The 15,604-nt window shown below is 36.8% G+C and overlaps 2 protein-coding genes across 3 annotated transcripts; both read right to left on the bottom strand.

Moving 5' to 3' along the window:
- Nucleotides 1-9,119: 9,119 nt before the first annotated feature.
- Nucleotides 9,120-9,974, bottom strand: LOC113360672 (zinc finger BED domain-containing protein DAYSLEEPER-like). Its single transcript, XM_026604157.1, has one exon. The coding sequence runs from the start codon at nt 9,972-9,974 to the stop codon at nt 9,120-9,122; it is 855 nt and encodes a 284-aa protein (XP_026459942.1).
- Nucleotides 9,975-11,651: 1,677 nt separating this feature from the next.
- LOC113358696 (putative clathrin assembly protein At5g57200) lies at nt 11,652-15,556 on the bottom strand. Of its 2 annotated transcripts, none has more exons than XM_026602336.1 (15): nt 15,321-15,556; nt 15,129-15,198; nt 14,788-14,885; nt 14,495-14,633; nt 14,243-14,367; nt 14,039-14,131; nt 13,908-13,958; nt 13,631-13,696; nt 13,476-13,541; nt 13,304-13,384; nt 13,119-13,199; nt 12,876-13,049; nt 12,696-12,771; nt 12,424-12,545; nt 11,652-12,326 (listed from the first exon to the last, which is right to left on the bottom strand). In XM_026602336.1, exons 1-15 carry the CDS (start codon nt 15,408-15,410, stop codon nt 11,919-11,921), a joined length of 1,740 nt encoding a protein of 579 aa, XP_026458121.1. In that variant the 5' UTR covers nt 15,411-15,556; the 3' UTR covers nt 11,652-11,918. The 2 variants fall into 2 exon arrangements, with proteins under 2 accessions (XP_026458121.1, XP_026458120.1); XM_026602335.1 differs by having other exon boundaries at nt 13,289-13,384.
- Nucleotides 15,557-15,604: the final 48 nt, after the last annotated feature.

The following is a 15,604-nucleotide window of genomic DNA, read 5'->3' on the forward strand; positions in this document are numbered from 1 at the left end:
ATGTTAAGCTGGTGGATCAGCCTGCCATCATCATAATCTTTCTACATCCGCTTAGTTTTGATGCCGAGCCTAAAACCTGAAAGACTCCTGGATGGTCCAAAGAATTTGATCACCTCTGGCAGGTAATTTATCCCTTCGCCTCTTTTCTTATCATGTCATGATCTATAAATCTTATTGTTTTCTTTTCATGTATATTCTACGGAAGTAAAATCCTAATAGCGCGTTTGGATATAAATCTTTTACTGACGTCCGTTTTTCCAAAAATCAGAAGTTAGAAGTAAAATTATTTTACTTTATAAAAATTTAATTTTTCAGACTTCTAGAAATTGTTTTGAAATATGACATCCAAACTAACTTATGACTTTTCGATTGCTAGAAGTCGAAAAGTTACTTCTGATGTGCAATTATAGCGTGTTTGGATACACATCCAGAAGTAACTTTTTGACTTTTAGAAGTCAAAAAGCAAGAAGTCAGTTTGGGTGTAGAATTTCAGAGCGACTTCTAGAAGCAGAAAAGTCGACTTTTTGTGAAGCAAAATATCTGGACTTCTGACTTCTGCTTCTGACTTCTACTTCTGGAGAAGCAGAATTGTATCCAAACGCGATATTATTGTTTACTCTTATAATAACTTCAACAGCTTCTTCAAATTGCAGTGGTGGTCTTGACTACTGGTATCTTTTAGCTCAGTCAATATCGATGGGAAACTTGCTCAGCTGAAGAAAAAAACCAAGTCATAAATCAATATCTGGATGATGAGTGGGAAAACGCTGGTTGCTTATTATATTCCAAGTTTGAAGATTTTGATGCAGAAGTGGAGACCTTCAAAGTAAACTCTTTGCTCCTATTCCTATTTGTTTGGAAAATGCATGCATCAAAATTTCAGTAATGAGATTTTTCTTTTCTTGGTTATTAGAAGCTTAATTTGAAGTTTCATGCAGACCGGGAAAAACACGAAAAAGGTTTCTCTTTAATCCAACTTAAACAACACAACATAACGTTTAGTATGCTTGAGGTTATTCGAGTTTTAGTTAAAGTTTATATTTCATTCTGTTTGATCATTTGTTAGTATAGTTTGATTATGTGCAAACATGTAATAAGTCTAGTGTGGGACAAGCTAAATCCTCTTAAACATAATTCCAAATATACTGAATGGATTACAAAACGTTTTGGAAGAAGGAATGAACTTATGGAATGTCTCAAAGAAGAGAAGAGTAATATGAAGTCCTTAATCTTGTCTTTGAAGCAATCTGGAGTTCCATTCACAAAGGTAAAAACTTCCAAGAGAAAGAGAAGCCAGGATTTGAATTTTGTTGGGTTTCAGAGCCATCTACGTGCTAATCTTGCGGAAACATATTAGCTAACTAGAAACACTTGATCTCTCGGATTGCTCCTTAAACCTTACTATGATCTAGGATAAGAAGAAGAGAAAGAGAACCAAATATATGCAAGCCATAAACAAATCAACAAGAAGTAAAGTACTCACGGATTTAACGTGGTTCAACAATATACACAATGTGTGTAATATTGTCTACATCCACCAAACGGCTACAACCTCTTTATTCATTATAGAATCACCACTGAGAATTACAAAACTGATTGACTAAATCAATCCATCGACTCACCACAACGTGACCGAACACAAGAACTCTCACAAGCACTCTATAAGATACAAAGCAGCGTCTTCACCCATACGAGATAATGTTTACCACATTATCTACCACAACGAGACGATCTTCTATGCACACCCTAATATAGATTATCATGGACGCCTTCAGCTCTACACCAATAATCTTATCCAACACTACCAAGATGATCTTCTCCTTAACAAGATGTCTTACCAACATCTCCACATGAATACTCCATAACGACATATCTTCCAACATCGATAAGTATCCCATAAATGCCATAATGATGTACTTCACCATTACATCTCTCACATAACCACCTCAATAGGTGGGATGAATCCCTCACATCTCTCTGAGATTTACATTGAGGATTCCATGACTAAAAGACTTAGCCTACACCTACTTATATAGGAGTCACAAACTTGGTTCCCAAGTATTAACCTCATTTGTTTAGGAAACCAACTCATAATAGGAAACCATGGTCCATTAGGCAACCCATACTATATATGAAAGTTGACCCAATTTAGGAAACCCACCGTTTCCTTACAATTCTCTACCTCGGATCATGCATTCATGCATGAGACGATCAACTATTATCCCTCTATCTTCTGAACATCGATTGCACCATCACTGGTTTCCTACATATCCTCAATAGGAATCAAACCAAATTGTAGTTCATCCAAATTGTTCCATAGAACCTCCACCAGAAGAGAGCAAACCAAACTTGAACGTCACCAACTCAGACTTAACAATCCAACCTACCGGTGATTGTACAAATATCCACCCACGGTGAAAAATCTGACCATCTCAACAACTGTCATCATATGATCATCCGTTATGCAACATCTTGAGAAACACCTTACTCCTTTATGTTCACAACTCGACATTGATCGGTACCATTCTAGGTATATTGCATGCCAACTAAATCAGACCATACACGATCGTTGTCCATATGCTACCAATCGAACTTAGTTACAGTCATTACGCGCCTTTGAGCCTTCGCTACCTCTTGAAACTTTCTCCACCATGAACGCAGCTCCATCTCGGCCTGCCTTGCTCCATCTCGGCCTGCCTTGCTCCACCTAAGTTAATGTTCGATTATTCTGAGCCACTAATTCCAAGTTGCGCACCACACCTGTTAGGGATGACATCCATAACTACTCGATAAGCAAATGAAACTACCACAGTAGCCTCAATGCGTCTGCCTAAGCATTACCTTAGAAGAACCATAGTATTCATCTTCGTATCTAAACTCCAGCCGAGTCAATTGCTTATTTAAACAACTGATCACATACTTGCTCCTTTCCACGAGCATGTCCACCAAGGCGAGTTAATGAGATACTTTGTGTTAGTTTGTAACAAACCAACCTTTATGTTAGCTTCCAAGAAACTAACCATCTTGTATGTACCAAAGCATATTGAGCATGACCCTAACTGCGCATCAAATACAACCAATCCACGGATCATTGCCACTGCGTGCCAATCTCGATCCCATCTCTATGAATCTTGCTTTACAAGCCTATCTCCGATTGGATCATGATTCTACGACCATATTTACCCAATTGAGTTTTACTCCTTTTAAAAAAGCTCATCATATCTTCAACCATTGCATACATACCAAACACGTGTCCAACTTCACAAAGACTTCGACAGCTGACTCACCAATATTCTTCTGCACCACTTCAGCAACCTCAACGGGCATTGACAACAATGTCCATTTTACGAGATTTACCATAATTGTCAAGATAGTCTTTTATCAATTTCTTAAGCAAGCATGAAGTTTCGACTTCGTGACAGTCAAACCATAACACAATCGGACTCGGATAGAACTGTGACCGTCATCGAAGAATTTATTGTTACCCTTGTAACAATACATAATGTCACACATTCTATCTTGTGCATATCCCTTTTCCAATCTTGCTCCAAAAATGTACACCAACGTTCGAAATATGATAATCCGTCCTCACACAAAGACCCAATCACACCCAGCCATAATCTGAAACCTTCGGTAACTTCCTCAAGATCCAAGAAATTCAAGACGCTGTTGTTTTTATAACTTGACGGAAACTATATCGTTGCTGAACAAAATTTTTCAATAGAAATTTCTACCTCCATCTCTACAGGCTCTGTCACTATTGAAATCAATTTCAATAACTATAGCAGATGAGCAAACCCCCAAATATTATCATTGCTATAATGTTTCTCTCTCCAACAGAAAGTCTCACACTGATCATCGGGAAATCAAATAGCCAATGCATAATAAAAGGTTGATGGAAAAACACGCCGAAATTGTATCCCACTCGAATTCATGCACCGTGTTTTCTCTAAGTAGTATGCGCTGGCTCCCGTAGCCACACCACCATAAACATTGTAGTATTGTATCTTTATTCTTTAAACTCTTGAAGTGTCCAAGCGATACCTTTTTAATTCCTCACAATGGGTCTTTACCAAAATAAGAACGTATCCGAAACACAAATAAACAAACCTGTTTCTCACAATGGTCTTGCACTTCAGCCAGCTCCGATCGACTTCAAACGGTGTACAACCAAAAATAACTCTTCGACTGAACTTCATCGACAAGAATCAAAAGATCACAAACTATCAAGCTTCTCCATCGGAAACAGTACGAGAGAAACTCCAAAACATTGTTCTACCCGAAACAATGTCAAACTTCAACACAGACAAACAAACCCTAACAAACTGTGTCGACAAACTGCTTCTTATACAATAAGAAGAATTTATAGCTCCACCACAACCAATATCACATCTCATCCAACGATCACTGTCATGCAACTTATTTGTAACCACACGCTTCAAATACGAAGACTGAAATCAAACTCTTCACAACTGGAACATATCAAACCCTGGCCAACGGAAAATACTTCCAAAATGAAACCTACAACGAGATTTTCCCATATCCTTATCGTAACAAACAACTAAGGCAGAACGCGTATGAATCCATCTTCACATTCTTCAACTTCAGGTTAAATACAAGCAACAACATAATCCAATAGATGACGATTGATAACCAAATTATTGTTTCCTTGGTTTGGAACAATAATGAGACTTTGACATGCTTATATTCCTTCTTTACTTCCACAAATATACAAATCAATATTTGTATCCCAACTACGATATTCTTGCCTTCTTGTGTCTTTCCAAGCAAACACCGATTTATTGAAAACCAATCTACGCAGGTCTTTCAAACAGTTCCAAGAATAGTACGAAGTATAGAATAAATAAACTTACTTGAAACCATGCATAGGGTTTACGCTCCACTAAGTATCAATGTCAAATCTCCAATATATGTTGGAAATTTTGGGTTAGACAAGAGGATGAAAACAGAAACAGAAAATGGTGTACCCCTGACTTCAAGGCTCTTTAGATTCTTTTAGACAATAATTCGACCTTTCCCAATAAATTTGGCGAGTACAAACGGTCTCTCGAATTATGCCTTCAGGATTCAATGAAGCCCTAACACCATAATCGAATTCAAGGATTGTACTTCCTTGACCCGACCAAGAATCACACTGTATAAGGTTCTGATGATGCTTTTTAGAGAAGAAGAAAACAGATTGTTTTTGATGTATTGGAATGGGAGAACATCTTCGCTACTTATAGTGATATTCATGCCTGTTGGTAGTGTCGTTTCATCACCAACAGACGCTTCCAAAAGCCATTAATGGTGGCTTATGGGAAGAGACGCGTCTGTTCAATTTTAAATGGAAACTTCTAGGTTTTACAAAGTAAAACCAGAAAAAAATATAGAGCACCATAAACATCAAGACAACAATTCTTGACCATATCGAATGTAGATCACCTGATATAATCCCATTCCTTTCGAAGTACACTTCACTTTGCTTTGTTCCCAAAACTGATGAAATCAAATCTCATATTAACTTGAAAACATCAAACTCTGCATCTTCGGAAGCTGTAACATCAAATCCTCACATACTTGATGAAACCAAATCCGTTGTCTTTGATATTTTTTTCCAATACAGAAAACCTAAAACTTCTCTTTAAATCTTCTACCTAACCTAAAGCTCTGATACCAATTGTTGGAGCAATTGGTAAATAACATATTGCTCTGGTACCAATTGTTGGGGCAATTGGTATCTAACATATTGCTCTGATACCAATTGTTGGGGTTCAGAGCCATCTACATACTAATCTTGCGAAAACATATTAGCTAACAAGAAACACTTGATCTCTCGGATTTCTCCATGAACCTTACTATGATCTAGGATAAGAAGAAGAGAAATAGAACCACATAGATGCAAGCCATAAACAAAGCAACAAGAAGTAAAGTACTCACGGATTTAACGTGGTTCAAAAATATACACAATGTGTGTAATATTGTCTACATCCACCAAACGGCTACGACCTCTTTATTCATTATAGAATCACCACTGAGAATTACACAACTGATTGACTAAATCAATCCATCGACTCACCACAACGTGACCGAACACAAGAAATCTCACAACCACCCTATAAGATCCAAAGTAGCGTCTTCACCCATACGAGATAATGTTTACCACATTATCTACCACAACGAGATGATCTTCTTTGCACACCCTGATATAGATTATCATGGACACCTTCAGCTCAACACCAATAATCTAATCCAGCACCACCAAGATGATCTTCTCCTTAACAAGATGTCTTACCAACATCTCCACATGAATACTCCATAACGATATATCTTCCAACATCGATAAGTATCCCATAAACACCATAATGATGTAGTCCTTCCACCATTAGGTCTCTCACATAACCACCTCAATAGGTGGGATGAATCCCTCACATCTCTCTGAGATTTACATTGAGGATTCCATGACTAAAAGACTTAGCCTAGACCTCCTTATATAGGAGTCACAAACTTGGTTCCCAAATATTAGCCTCCTTGGTTTAGGAAACCAACTCATACTAGGAAACCATGGTCCATTAGGCAACCCATATTATATATGGAAGTGGATTCAATTTAGGAAACCCACCGTTTCCTTACAAATTTAACAAATGAGAACGAAAAATTTGTTTGGATTAAGGAGAAGAAAAAAGAATGTAAGGTAAGAAAGGCTGTATAGGCGTATACCATTCATGTTTTTCTGTATATCTACTACTACCTCAGTTTCAGAAAAATAGGATGGTTTCATTAGAGCTGTCAACCGGGCAAGCTAGGGTCAACTCGGCCCTAGATTGACAAGCCATGGACGGGTTAGGGTCAGCCCTAGCCCTATTACTGTTCATGTACAAGCCCAAAACCCCAACCCTATCCCTAGACGGGTTGGCTCTGACGGGTTGCGGGTTGGCTGGTAAATTTGACTTTATTATTTTTGTGCTAAAAATATGAATATGGTAAACAACCACAAGTCTAAATACTAAAAAGTGCATACTGAAAATAGATTACAGATTCCACAATACAACTAAAACATGATTGAAATGAACCAAATCAAAGTTGTGGAGTGGAATACATATAGACATAGTTACATACATATATAAAACCAAAAAAAAAAAATACAAACTTCCACTTTTACTGCCCACCAGTTTACCACAGTATCACCTACTAAAAGTCTAAAACACTTCATCACTAGTGAAGAGGAGACCATAATAACAACCAATTCCTGCACAAAAAGTATCATATTCATTAATAAGGAATTAAGGATATAGGTCCAGGATTGTGATTCATATAAGAATCCTCAAAGTGACAGTAACTATTATCTATATTTGTCCTTTTATATACAAAAGTGGACAAACTGAAGTACTGAATTGAAGCTACCGTCTACTGAACTGACTTTGAAATCTTGAATCACAACCTAAACCCTCATATGCAGTCACATATACAATATATATCGTTAGTGTCTCCCTTCATATTTATACAAAAAATAGGAGACAGTGATATCATATGGAAGTCCAAAATATTTCCTAAATCAGTGCCCAAAAAATGTTCTTTTTCCATGTATCTTTGTAATTGTGTGTCTAGAAGTGTATCACTTCAAGATGCTCCAGTATGAATCTGTAATTTCCAGCAAAAAGTATATCAAACAAAAGGATGTGTTAATGTAAATAAATAGAATTTTCATAATTACCCGTTTTATATCGCTGAAGTACAGATACTAATTAGACGCATAAGAACTTACTGCCTCATTGTTGTTTGTTGGCTCAAATGCCAATACATCCTCACTAATATCATTATCTTTCACTTCCTCAACATCAGTTGATGCAGCTCCTACATATAATTGAAAATAAGTAATTATCAATCTCATATATATTGTTAAATAGACTTACAACTAATTTTAAATATTACTCAAGACACTTAGTCTCTTACCGATTCCATATATCCAATCACGAGTTGTTATCAATGCCTTGGCACTTTCAGGTGATAAGGAGTTGCGATATCTGTCAAGTACCCTTCCCCCAAGGCTAAATGCAGATTCCGAAGCAACAGTTGAAATAGGAATTGATAAAATATCGGTTGCCATTCTTGTAAGATTAGGGCATCGTAGTTCTTGGATTCTCCAATACTTCAAGATGTCAAAATCAGTTGACATTGATCCTGATGACTCACTTAGATATTGTTCTAGTTCTGACTTGTCAGATTGTTGACCACCATTTTTTTTTGCAGCGGCAAATTCCTGCATCAAAAAACTTCAACAATTAACTACCAGTTCTATATGGACAGTTATAGAAATGTTCAAGCAGTTAAAACTTAAAGAAATATCACCTGCATAAAAGCACTTCCATTGCGTCCAGAATTCCCACCATTTACAGTACCCGAATTCTGAGTTTCATTGGTTGTCGAACCTCTTAAAGTTGACGCCGTATGATACTCTTTATAGAGTGCCGCCATCCTTTTTCTAATAATATCAACTTCCTTCTTCATTTCACGCTCAACAGGATACACCTTTTCTAAAGTAAACTCTACAAATTCAAACTTCAATCGAGGGTCTAAAACGACTGTCATTGCCAATATTGGACTCAATTTTTTCCAATACTTGGCAAATTTTTCTTGCATTTTCTTCGCCATGTTTCTGATGAACTCAATGTCATTAGTTGTCTCTTGATCTAATAATACTTTAATCTGACAAACCCCATCAAAATAAAAATTAGAAGTAGGATACTTGTTTCCAGAGAATAGAGTCGTGAGGTCATAAAAGACCTTGAGAAACTTCGTGACCACTTTGATTTGCTCCCATTCTTCCCCATTAGGAGACTCTGCATAGTCAGGGTCCACCAACCTCAAATGAGTGAAGACTTTTTCATACGAAATACAACTTTGCAACATAAGATAAGTAGAATTCCATCTTGTCTTAACATCTTGTCGAACACCCATCTTTACTGACATTCCTAAATCGCTGACAGTATCCAAGAAATTTTGTTTTCTTCTTTGTGAACCTTTAAGGTACTTCACTGCTAACCTTATCTTGATTACTGCTGGATCAATCTCTGTCAGTCCATCTCTTACAATAAGATTTATTATGTGAGCACAACACCTTATATGAAAGTTTCTTTCCCAGTATCCGACATAACATTCCTTGCAATGAATCGACTCTTCATTATCTTAACACATGAAGTATTTGATGCAGCGTTATCCAAAGTGATGCTGGTTACTTTTCCTTCAATTCCCCAATCATTTAACATCAGAAATAACTTATCTGAAAGTGCTTGACCAGTATGGGGTGGTGGCAGTGGAGAAAAATTTAAAAGAAACTTCTGCAATACCCAATCTTGATCAACAAAGTGTACTGTTAAACTTATGTATCCAGTGGTGCTGACGGAGGTCCACATGTATGATGTTAGACATATTTTACCTGGAGCACATTGTAATTTCTTGCGAATAACTTCTTTTTGGAACTTATGCATTTTAAGAATATCAGACCTTGTAGTATTCCTTGATATGGTTTCAACATCGACATTCAGATAACTACATAACTCCCTAAATTCAGTCCATTCTACACAATTAAAGGGGAGATTTTTACCAATAATTAGTCTTGCAACTAAATCCCGAAACTTTGATTGATCTATTTTGCGTGCACGAGTAGCCAGTTCTCCATTATTTGTAGATAACAAAAGTTGCCCTACATCTTGCATCTTCAGTCTAGGGCACTTCTTTAAATGCCTTGACATAGTTGATGTTCCTCCTTTCTGACTGTCATAAGCATATTCCTTCCCACAATGCTTGCACGTAGCCTTTTCTTTACCATCTTTGTCTCGTGACCAATCAAAATCATTCCATATTTTTGATGTAAATTTCCTTTTCTTTGAAGCATGCTCTTGAATTGTCATCGACTCTACTACTGTGATATCCTCTTCACTCATGACATCGTCATGGTCTTCTTCAAGTGACATTTTAGGAAGCTACATAAAGAATTCAAAAATCAAAATTAGTAAGCCTTGAGCTACATCACAGGGGACTAGAGCTGTCAATAATTAAAATCCCAACAAGTACACATCCCAAACTGGCAAAGGCAAAGCCAACAAAAGTATGCTTTTTTACACTTTCATGTAAGCCAAAATAAAACATGTGCTTTCTGATCTGACATGCTGCATATGGAGTTCATTTCCATTTTCAGAATCAGTAAACCTTTGTAATTCAAATAAATATTCACAAGCATAACGTAAGCAAGCTATGCATTATTAATTTATTATAGATTGACATTAAGAGATAGATTGACATTAAGAGACATGAGTTAACAATAAATGACACAAATTCGTGAAAAGGGGATTGGGGTTCTAAGAATCATTTCCACAAACACCTAACAGTACTTAAAACAAGTTATGCATTAAAAACTTAGAACTACTCACCTAGATTAGGAAAGTAGAAGTAAAATCATCGGCCAATTTTTCCTATTCTTCTTCAACGGTAGTCTAAAGAAAGCCCTAACCCCTGAAAATCAAACAGATAGTTAGAAAATTTAAAAAAAAAAAGATCATTAAAGTTAAACTTAAAGATCAAAATCTAATCTATAACTTAGAAGTGAAAAAACAACCTAAAGGATAAAACTTGGTTATTTGATTACGAGTAAAGCCCTAACCCTAACCCCTGAAAATCAAACAGAATAACAGATAGTTAGAAAATTAAAAAAAAAAAAGATCATTATAGTTAAACTTAAAGATCAAAATCTAATCTAGAACTCAGAATAGAAAAAACAACCTTGTTTAGTTTTAAGTTAGAAAAAGAGACGAACACGAATACCTCTGCCTCCAGTCCAGACTCCAGTCCAGATCTAAAACTTGAAGAGAAGTTTTCTGATTTCTCTTTCTTTAGAAAACTTAGATAAGAATGAGAAGTACCCGGTTACCTGGGTAGCAGGTGAAATACTACCGATACCTCCGATAACAGGTTATTATCATAATTTTACGGGTTGGCTGGTAACCCGCGGGTTAGACCTAGCCCGGCTTGTTTTCTATTAGGGTCAGATATAACAGACCTAGTCCCGCCCGTTTAGGAAACAAGCCCAGCCAAGCCGGGTTGAAACAAGCTGGGCTAGGGTCAACCCGCGGGCCGGGTTACTAATTGACAGCTATAGGTTTCATGTACAAATTACACAAGAAACCTGCCTATTATTTTGAAACGGAGTATTTTTCTTGAATAAATTTTTAACTTATTCAGTTTGATTCTGGTCATAGGGTTTAAATAAGAAACTAAAGTGCGCATCAGATGAGGTATATAAGTTATGTGATCCTGGCATTGATTGTATGCAAAAAGCCGGATATGTCTTTGCCTACTTGGCCCCGAAGAACCCAGCAAATCGAAATTTTTTATCTGAAAACGTTGATTTACTGGTTAAAGGTGACAGCCCTTTTTCTTACAATGTCTAACATGATTTCTCAGTATTGTCCAACTGGAAACGGTATAGATTATCAACAATTTGTCAAAAATACAAAAAGTGCAGGTTGGCGGTTATAAATTTGATAGACCTGTGTGTGCTAATGGCCTCTCATTTAGAACCTGTGTGTGCACATGGATTAGTTATTAACCACCAAACGAAATAAACTTTGCCAAACGCATTATTGACAAAAGAATTATGAATAAATACATTAAGTTACCAATGTTTAAGCAATGGATTTTAGCATCTGTTTCAGATGTCAGTATAGGAAAGGGTAAAGTAACTACATTTGCTATTTTGAGAATACAATAAGAACCCCTTTAGTTAAAACTTTACAACAACAAGAAAAAAAATGAACACATTTTCCACCTATTCTTTTCACCTCTTAAAACTTCCTCAACGAATAAAAGAATCAATGCAATGCCATTAAAAAAAAACAAAAACAAAAAAGAACTAGCCATTATTAGATCAATCGCTGGTGCCCTTGTGGCGGCGCGGGTTGTTGGGGGAACGTAAATGGATCACCAAATGGGTTAGACGATCCCATTTGTTGTTGCGGATACTGTGGTAAGTACTGCTGTTGTTGTGGCATTAACATCAGAGGTTGCTGTGGTTGATGGTGTTGCATTTGTTGTTGGTGAAACATCATTTGCTGTTGCTGTTGTTGTTGAGCCATTAAAGCCATCTGAACATTAGGTGGAGGGGCTACATTGTTTGACATTGAAAATGGATCATATGGGCTTTGCATACTACCTCCCATTCCATAACCATAACCTATATTTTGTTGCTGTTGTTGTTGATGTTGCTGCTGTTGTCTCCTCGTCGCATCCTCGTATAAGCTGTTAAGTAACAGTTGATCGAACCCGCCGCCCTAAAAATGATAAAAATGAGACCTTGAACATGATTTACACTTGTTTATAACACTTGCAATAAATTTCTGAACTTCAAAAAGGACAAAAGTGACATACCAATTTGCTCTCAGCAACATGGGCGGTGTTGCTGCTAGGATGGGTAACAAGTGCTAGCTCCCATCCTGACCCATTTGTGCCTCTGAAGTCTAACATTCCTGGATTTGTCTGAGGACCACCTCCTGTAAAGTTGTCAATAAAATGAAGAATCAGTGACATAATCCTGAAATAAGTATAAACATAAACCGCGAACCATGGAGATAGCTTAAAGAAATGCGATCACATGCGAAACAACACATTAAAGACGATAAAAGGAGAGGAGAGATGATAACCTGGCGGAACAATGGCAAGGGCAAGTGCATTGCTTTCTTCAAGTTCAGCAGCTTTGGGATTTATCTCACTTAGCCCCTGTATAAAACCAGAGTTGGTATGAGAGAAAATGGTTTCCCGAAGAATTATTCGAACTGAAATATGGCAGGACAAGGAGAAATATGAGAGAAACGTAAGCTAACCAGAAAATCTCCTGTATCTATAAGAGGAGCAGGTTCAGGTTCAGGCTCGGGTTCTGGTTGAGGCGGTTCTTCCTCTACAACTGGTTTTTGTTCTTCTGGTTCTGGAGGTTTTTCCTCCTCTGGTGGTGAAGGTTCTTCTTGTTTCTCCTCTACTTGTTCTTTCTCATGATATTCCTAATTTGACAAATTGAAACATTAGAATCGAACCCGCCATAGAAACATAAGTATGGAGAAAATACTAACCAGTCTTTTATTTGAAACAGACCCGGTACGAGGTGCTTCTCTTATGTAATCTTCCATTGCTGCAAGACATGATGGAGGTGGCTGCATTGGAAGAAAAAAATAGTTCAACGGATGCAAAACTTAAGCAGGAAATTTTGACTAATTAGCAGAACTTGCGAGTTATATAATACCAAATGAAGAAAAACCTGTCTCAAAGTTGGAAACTGGAAGTTCCTAGCCAAATCCAACCCCTTGCAGAACTCGTAAAAATCAGCAAGGTGTTCAGCCTGCGCAAACAAAAAACAAATTAGGATCATAAATAACTTTCAGAAGTCGACGATCCTCTTTTCTTATGAATGCTAAAATGGTTACACAAACCTGTTGACCAGCTCTTTTGTAGATATTGAGAGCTTTAACCGCATCGTGTCTTGTCATGTCAAAGTACTGCAGCAAGATACAGTGAAATGGTTATGCACGAAAAGTTAAGTTGAAAAGGAACGGCACTAATGGGATACTGAAGTTTTTAAGCTTACCAAATCCATGAGATTGATAATGCCATCATTGACAGCACAATATAATTTGAAGCTCTCTTTTAGTACCTAAAATACCACACCAAGTACAAATTTTGAGATATTGCATTGCTACAACTACTCTTACCAAATGAGTTTTCGGGGTTTAAGATTAGCAACAGAATTAGAGTCAGAAACATGAAAAACAATGTTTTGTAAGAGGTTTTGCTATTTGTGTAATCTAACTGCGTACACCAATGATAATAAAGAGAAATGTAGGCAGGTTCAGCAGCTTACGGACCAGAGCCAATGCGTACTGAATAAGATAGTTATGATATGCTCCTCCTTCAGGCTGCAAAAGCGAAAGAACAAGTGAGCTGTTGGTATTGCAAAGTCAGAAACTGTGAATAGGAGTTTTGTACCAGTAATTACCTGGCAACCAATAAGCCGGTATAGCAGTTGCTGCAGTGCAGGGAGGTGTTCCAATAGATCTTCTCTACTTAGAAGCCTTGTTCTGCTATGACCCTATTGACATATTTCGGTTTGGAACATAAAGATTTTAAAAATTGAAATTACTTAGGAAGCAAGTCCATGCTTATTTTGAATCCGTAGTTATTGTGAATAGGGAGCACAAACCTTGGCCATTTTCTGTGATTTAGTCCAACGTTCTGCCTCTATGTCATATTTTAGAATTCTAAAACACTCCAATCTTTCTTCTAGAAAGAGAGCATATGTTCGAACCCATGCAGAGCAATCCCAAGCTGCATCACCAAAAATATAGTCCATTTAAGCTTTTTGGTATACCAAGGGTTAGATTGTGTCAAGGGATCCTATCCCCTTTACCAAAAACTTCGACACAAATTAGGAAAAAAGAAGAGAATCACTTACCAAGAGGACTGGAATCATCCTTGAAATTGGATATTTGAAGAACATGTCCTCTATGTGAGTAGTTCAACAACTCTTCTCTAAACGTTGGATCGCCCTCTCTCAATGTCCTATGAATAACTATCAATGTCTTCAATGCAACCTGTGAAGAAAAAAAATCAAAAAATCGGCTTAAATTGCAGATTGGCGACACATAAGTTAAGTTAAAAAACACCAACCAAATAAGGTAAATGAAAGTAATAACAATGAAATTGATTCCAAAGACACAAGTATAGAAAGAGAGAAAAGAAATATACGATCCAATTGCGGGTCTTATTCAATCTTCTTGACAATGCATGAATACAGTAAGCTACATCCGCCCGTGGACGAACAACAGAAGTCGCGGAAAAGATTTCTGCAACAACATAGAAAAATCAACAAATGTAGCTTCAACCAATAACTCCACAGAAATGAAATGCACTGAAAAATAAGCCAATGACAAAACCAATAACGCGAAAAACATAGTCATTTTGTTTCATGAATCAATACATGCAAATACAATCAAATCATTACAAATCCACCTCCTTGTTAATGTAAAATCAAAATCTCAAATCAAAATTGGAAAAAAAAAAAAAAACATAAAAGAAAAGGAACTCACTTCTAACATGTCTTTCCTTTGGAGGACTCTCCACATGATTTGTTGCTTTGACAATGGCAATATCCAAATCCTTGAATGATCAGCCAAACCATATAACCAAATTAAATCCAAAAATAAAATAAAAAATCAAATGAATTCACCAAAAGGGGTTCTGATTTGATAAATAATCAAAATAATGGGCATTGCTCAAACCTTGAATTCACTATTGACCTTAGCAAGGCCAACTTTGGTGGAATCTTTGAGGGCTCCATATGCTTTTCTCAAGCTCTGAAGCGTCCCCATTAACAAGTAAGACCCCACAGAAGGATTTAAATCGACGATACAACAAATCTATAATACAATTATGAATCCCAGAGAGAGAGAGAGAGAGAGAGAGAATGATTTCTGGTTTTTTTCTTTATTTTCTCTGGTTAATTTTGGATTTTGTGTGAAAAATCAAACAACAACCAACCACCTCTATTCTATTCTCTCATTTG

The sequence above is a fragment of the Papaver somniferum genome, chromosome 3, assembly GCF_003573695.1.
Source record: "Papaver somniferum cultivar HN1 chromosome 3, ASM357369v1, whole genome shotgun sequence".
NCBI classification, from domain to species: Eukaryota; Viridiplantae; Streptophyta; class Magnoliopsida; order Ranunculales; family Papaveraceae; genus Papaver; species Papaver somniferum.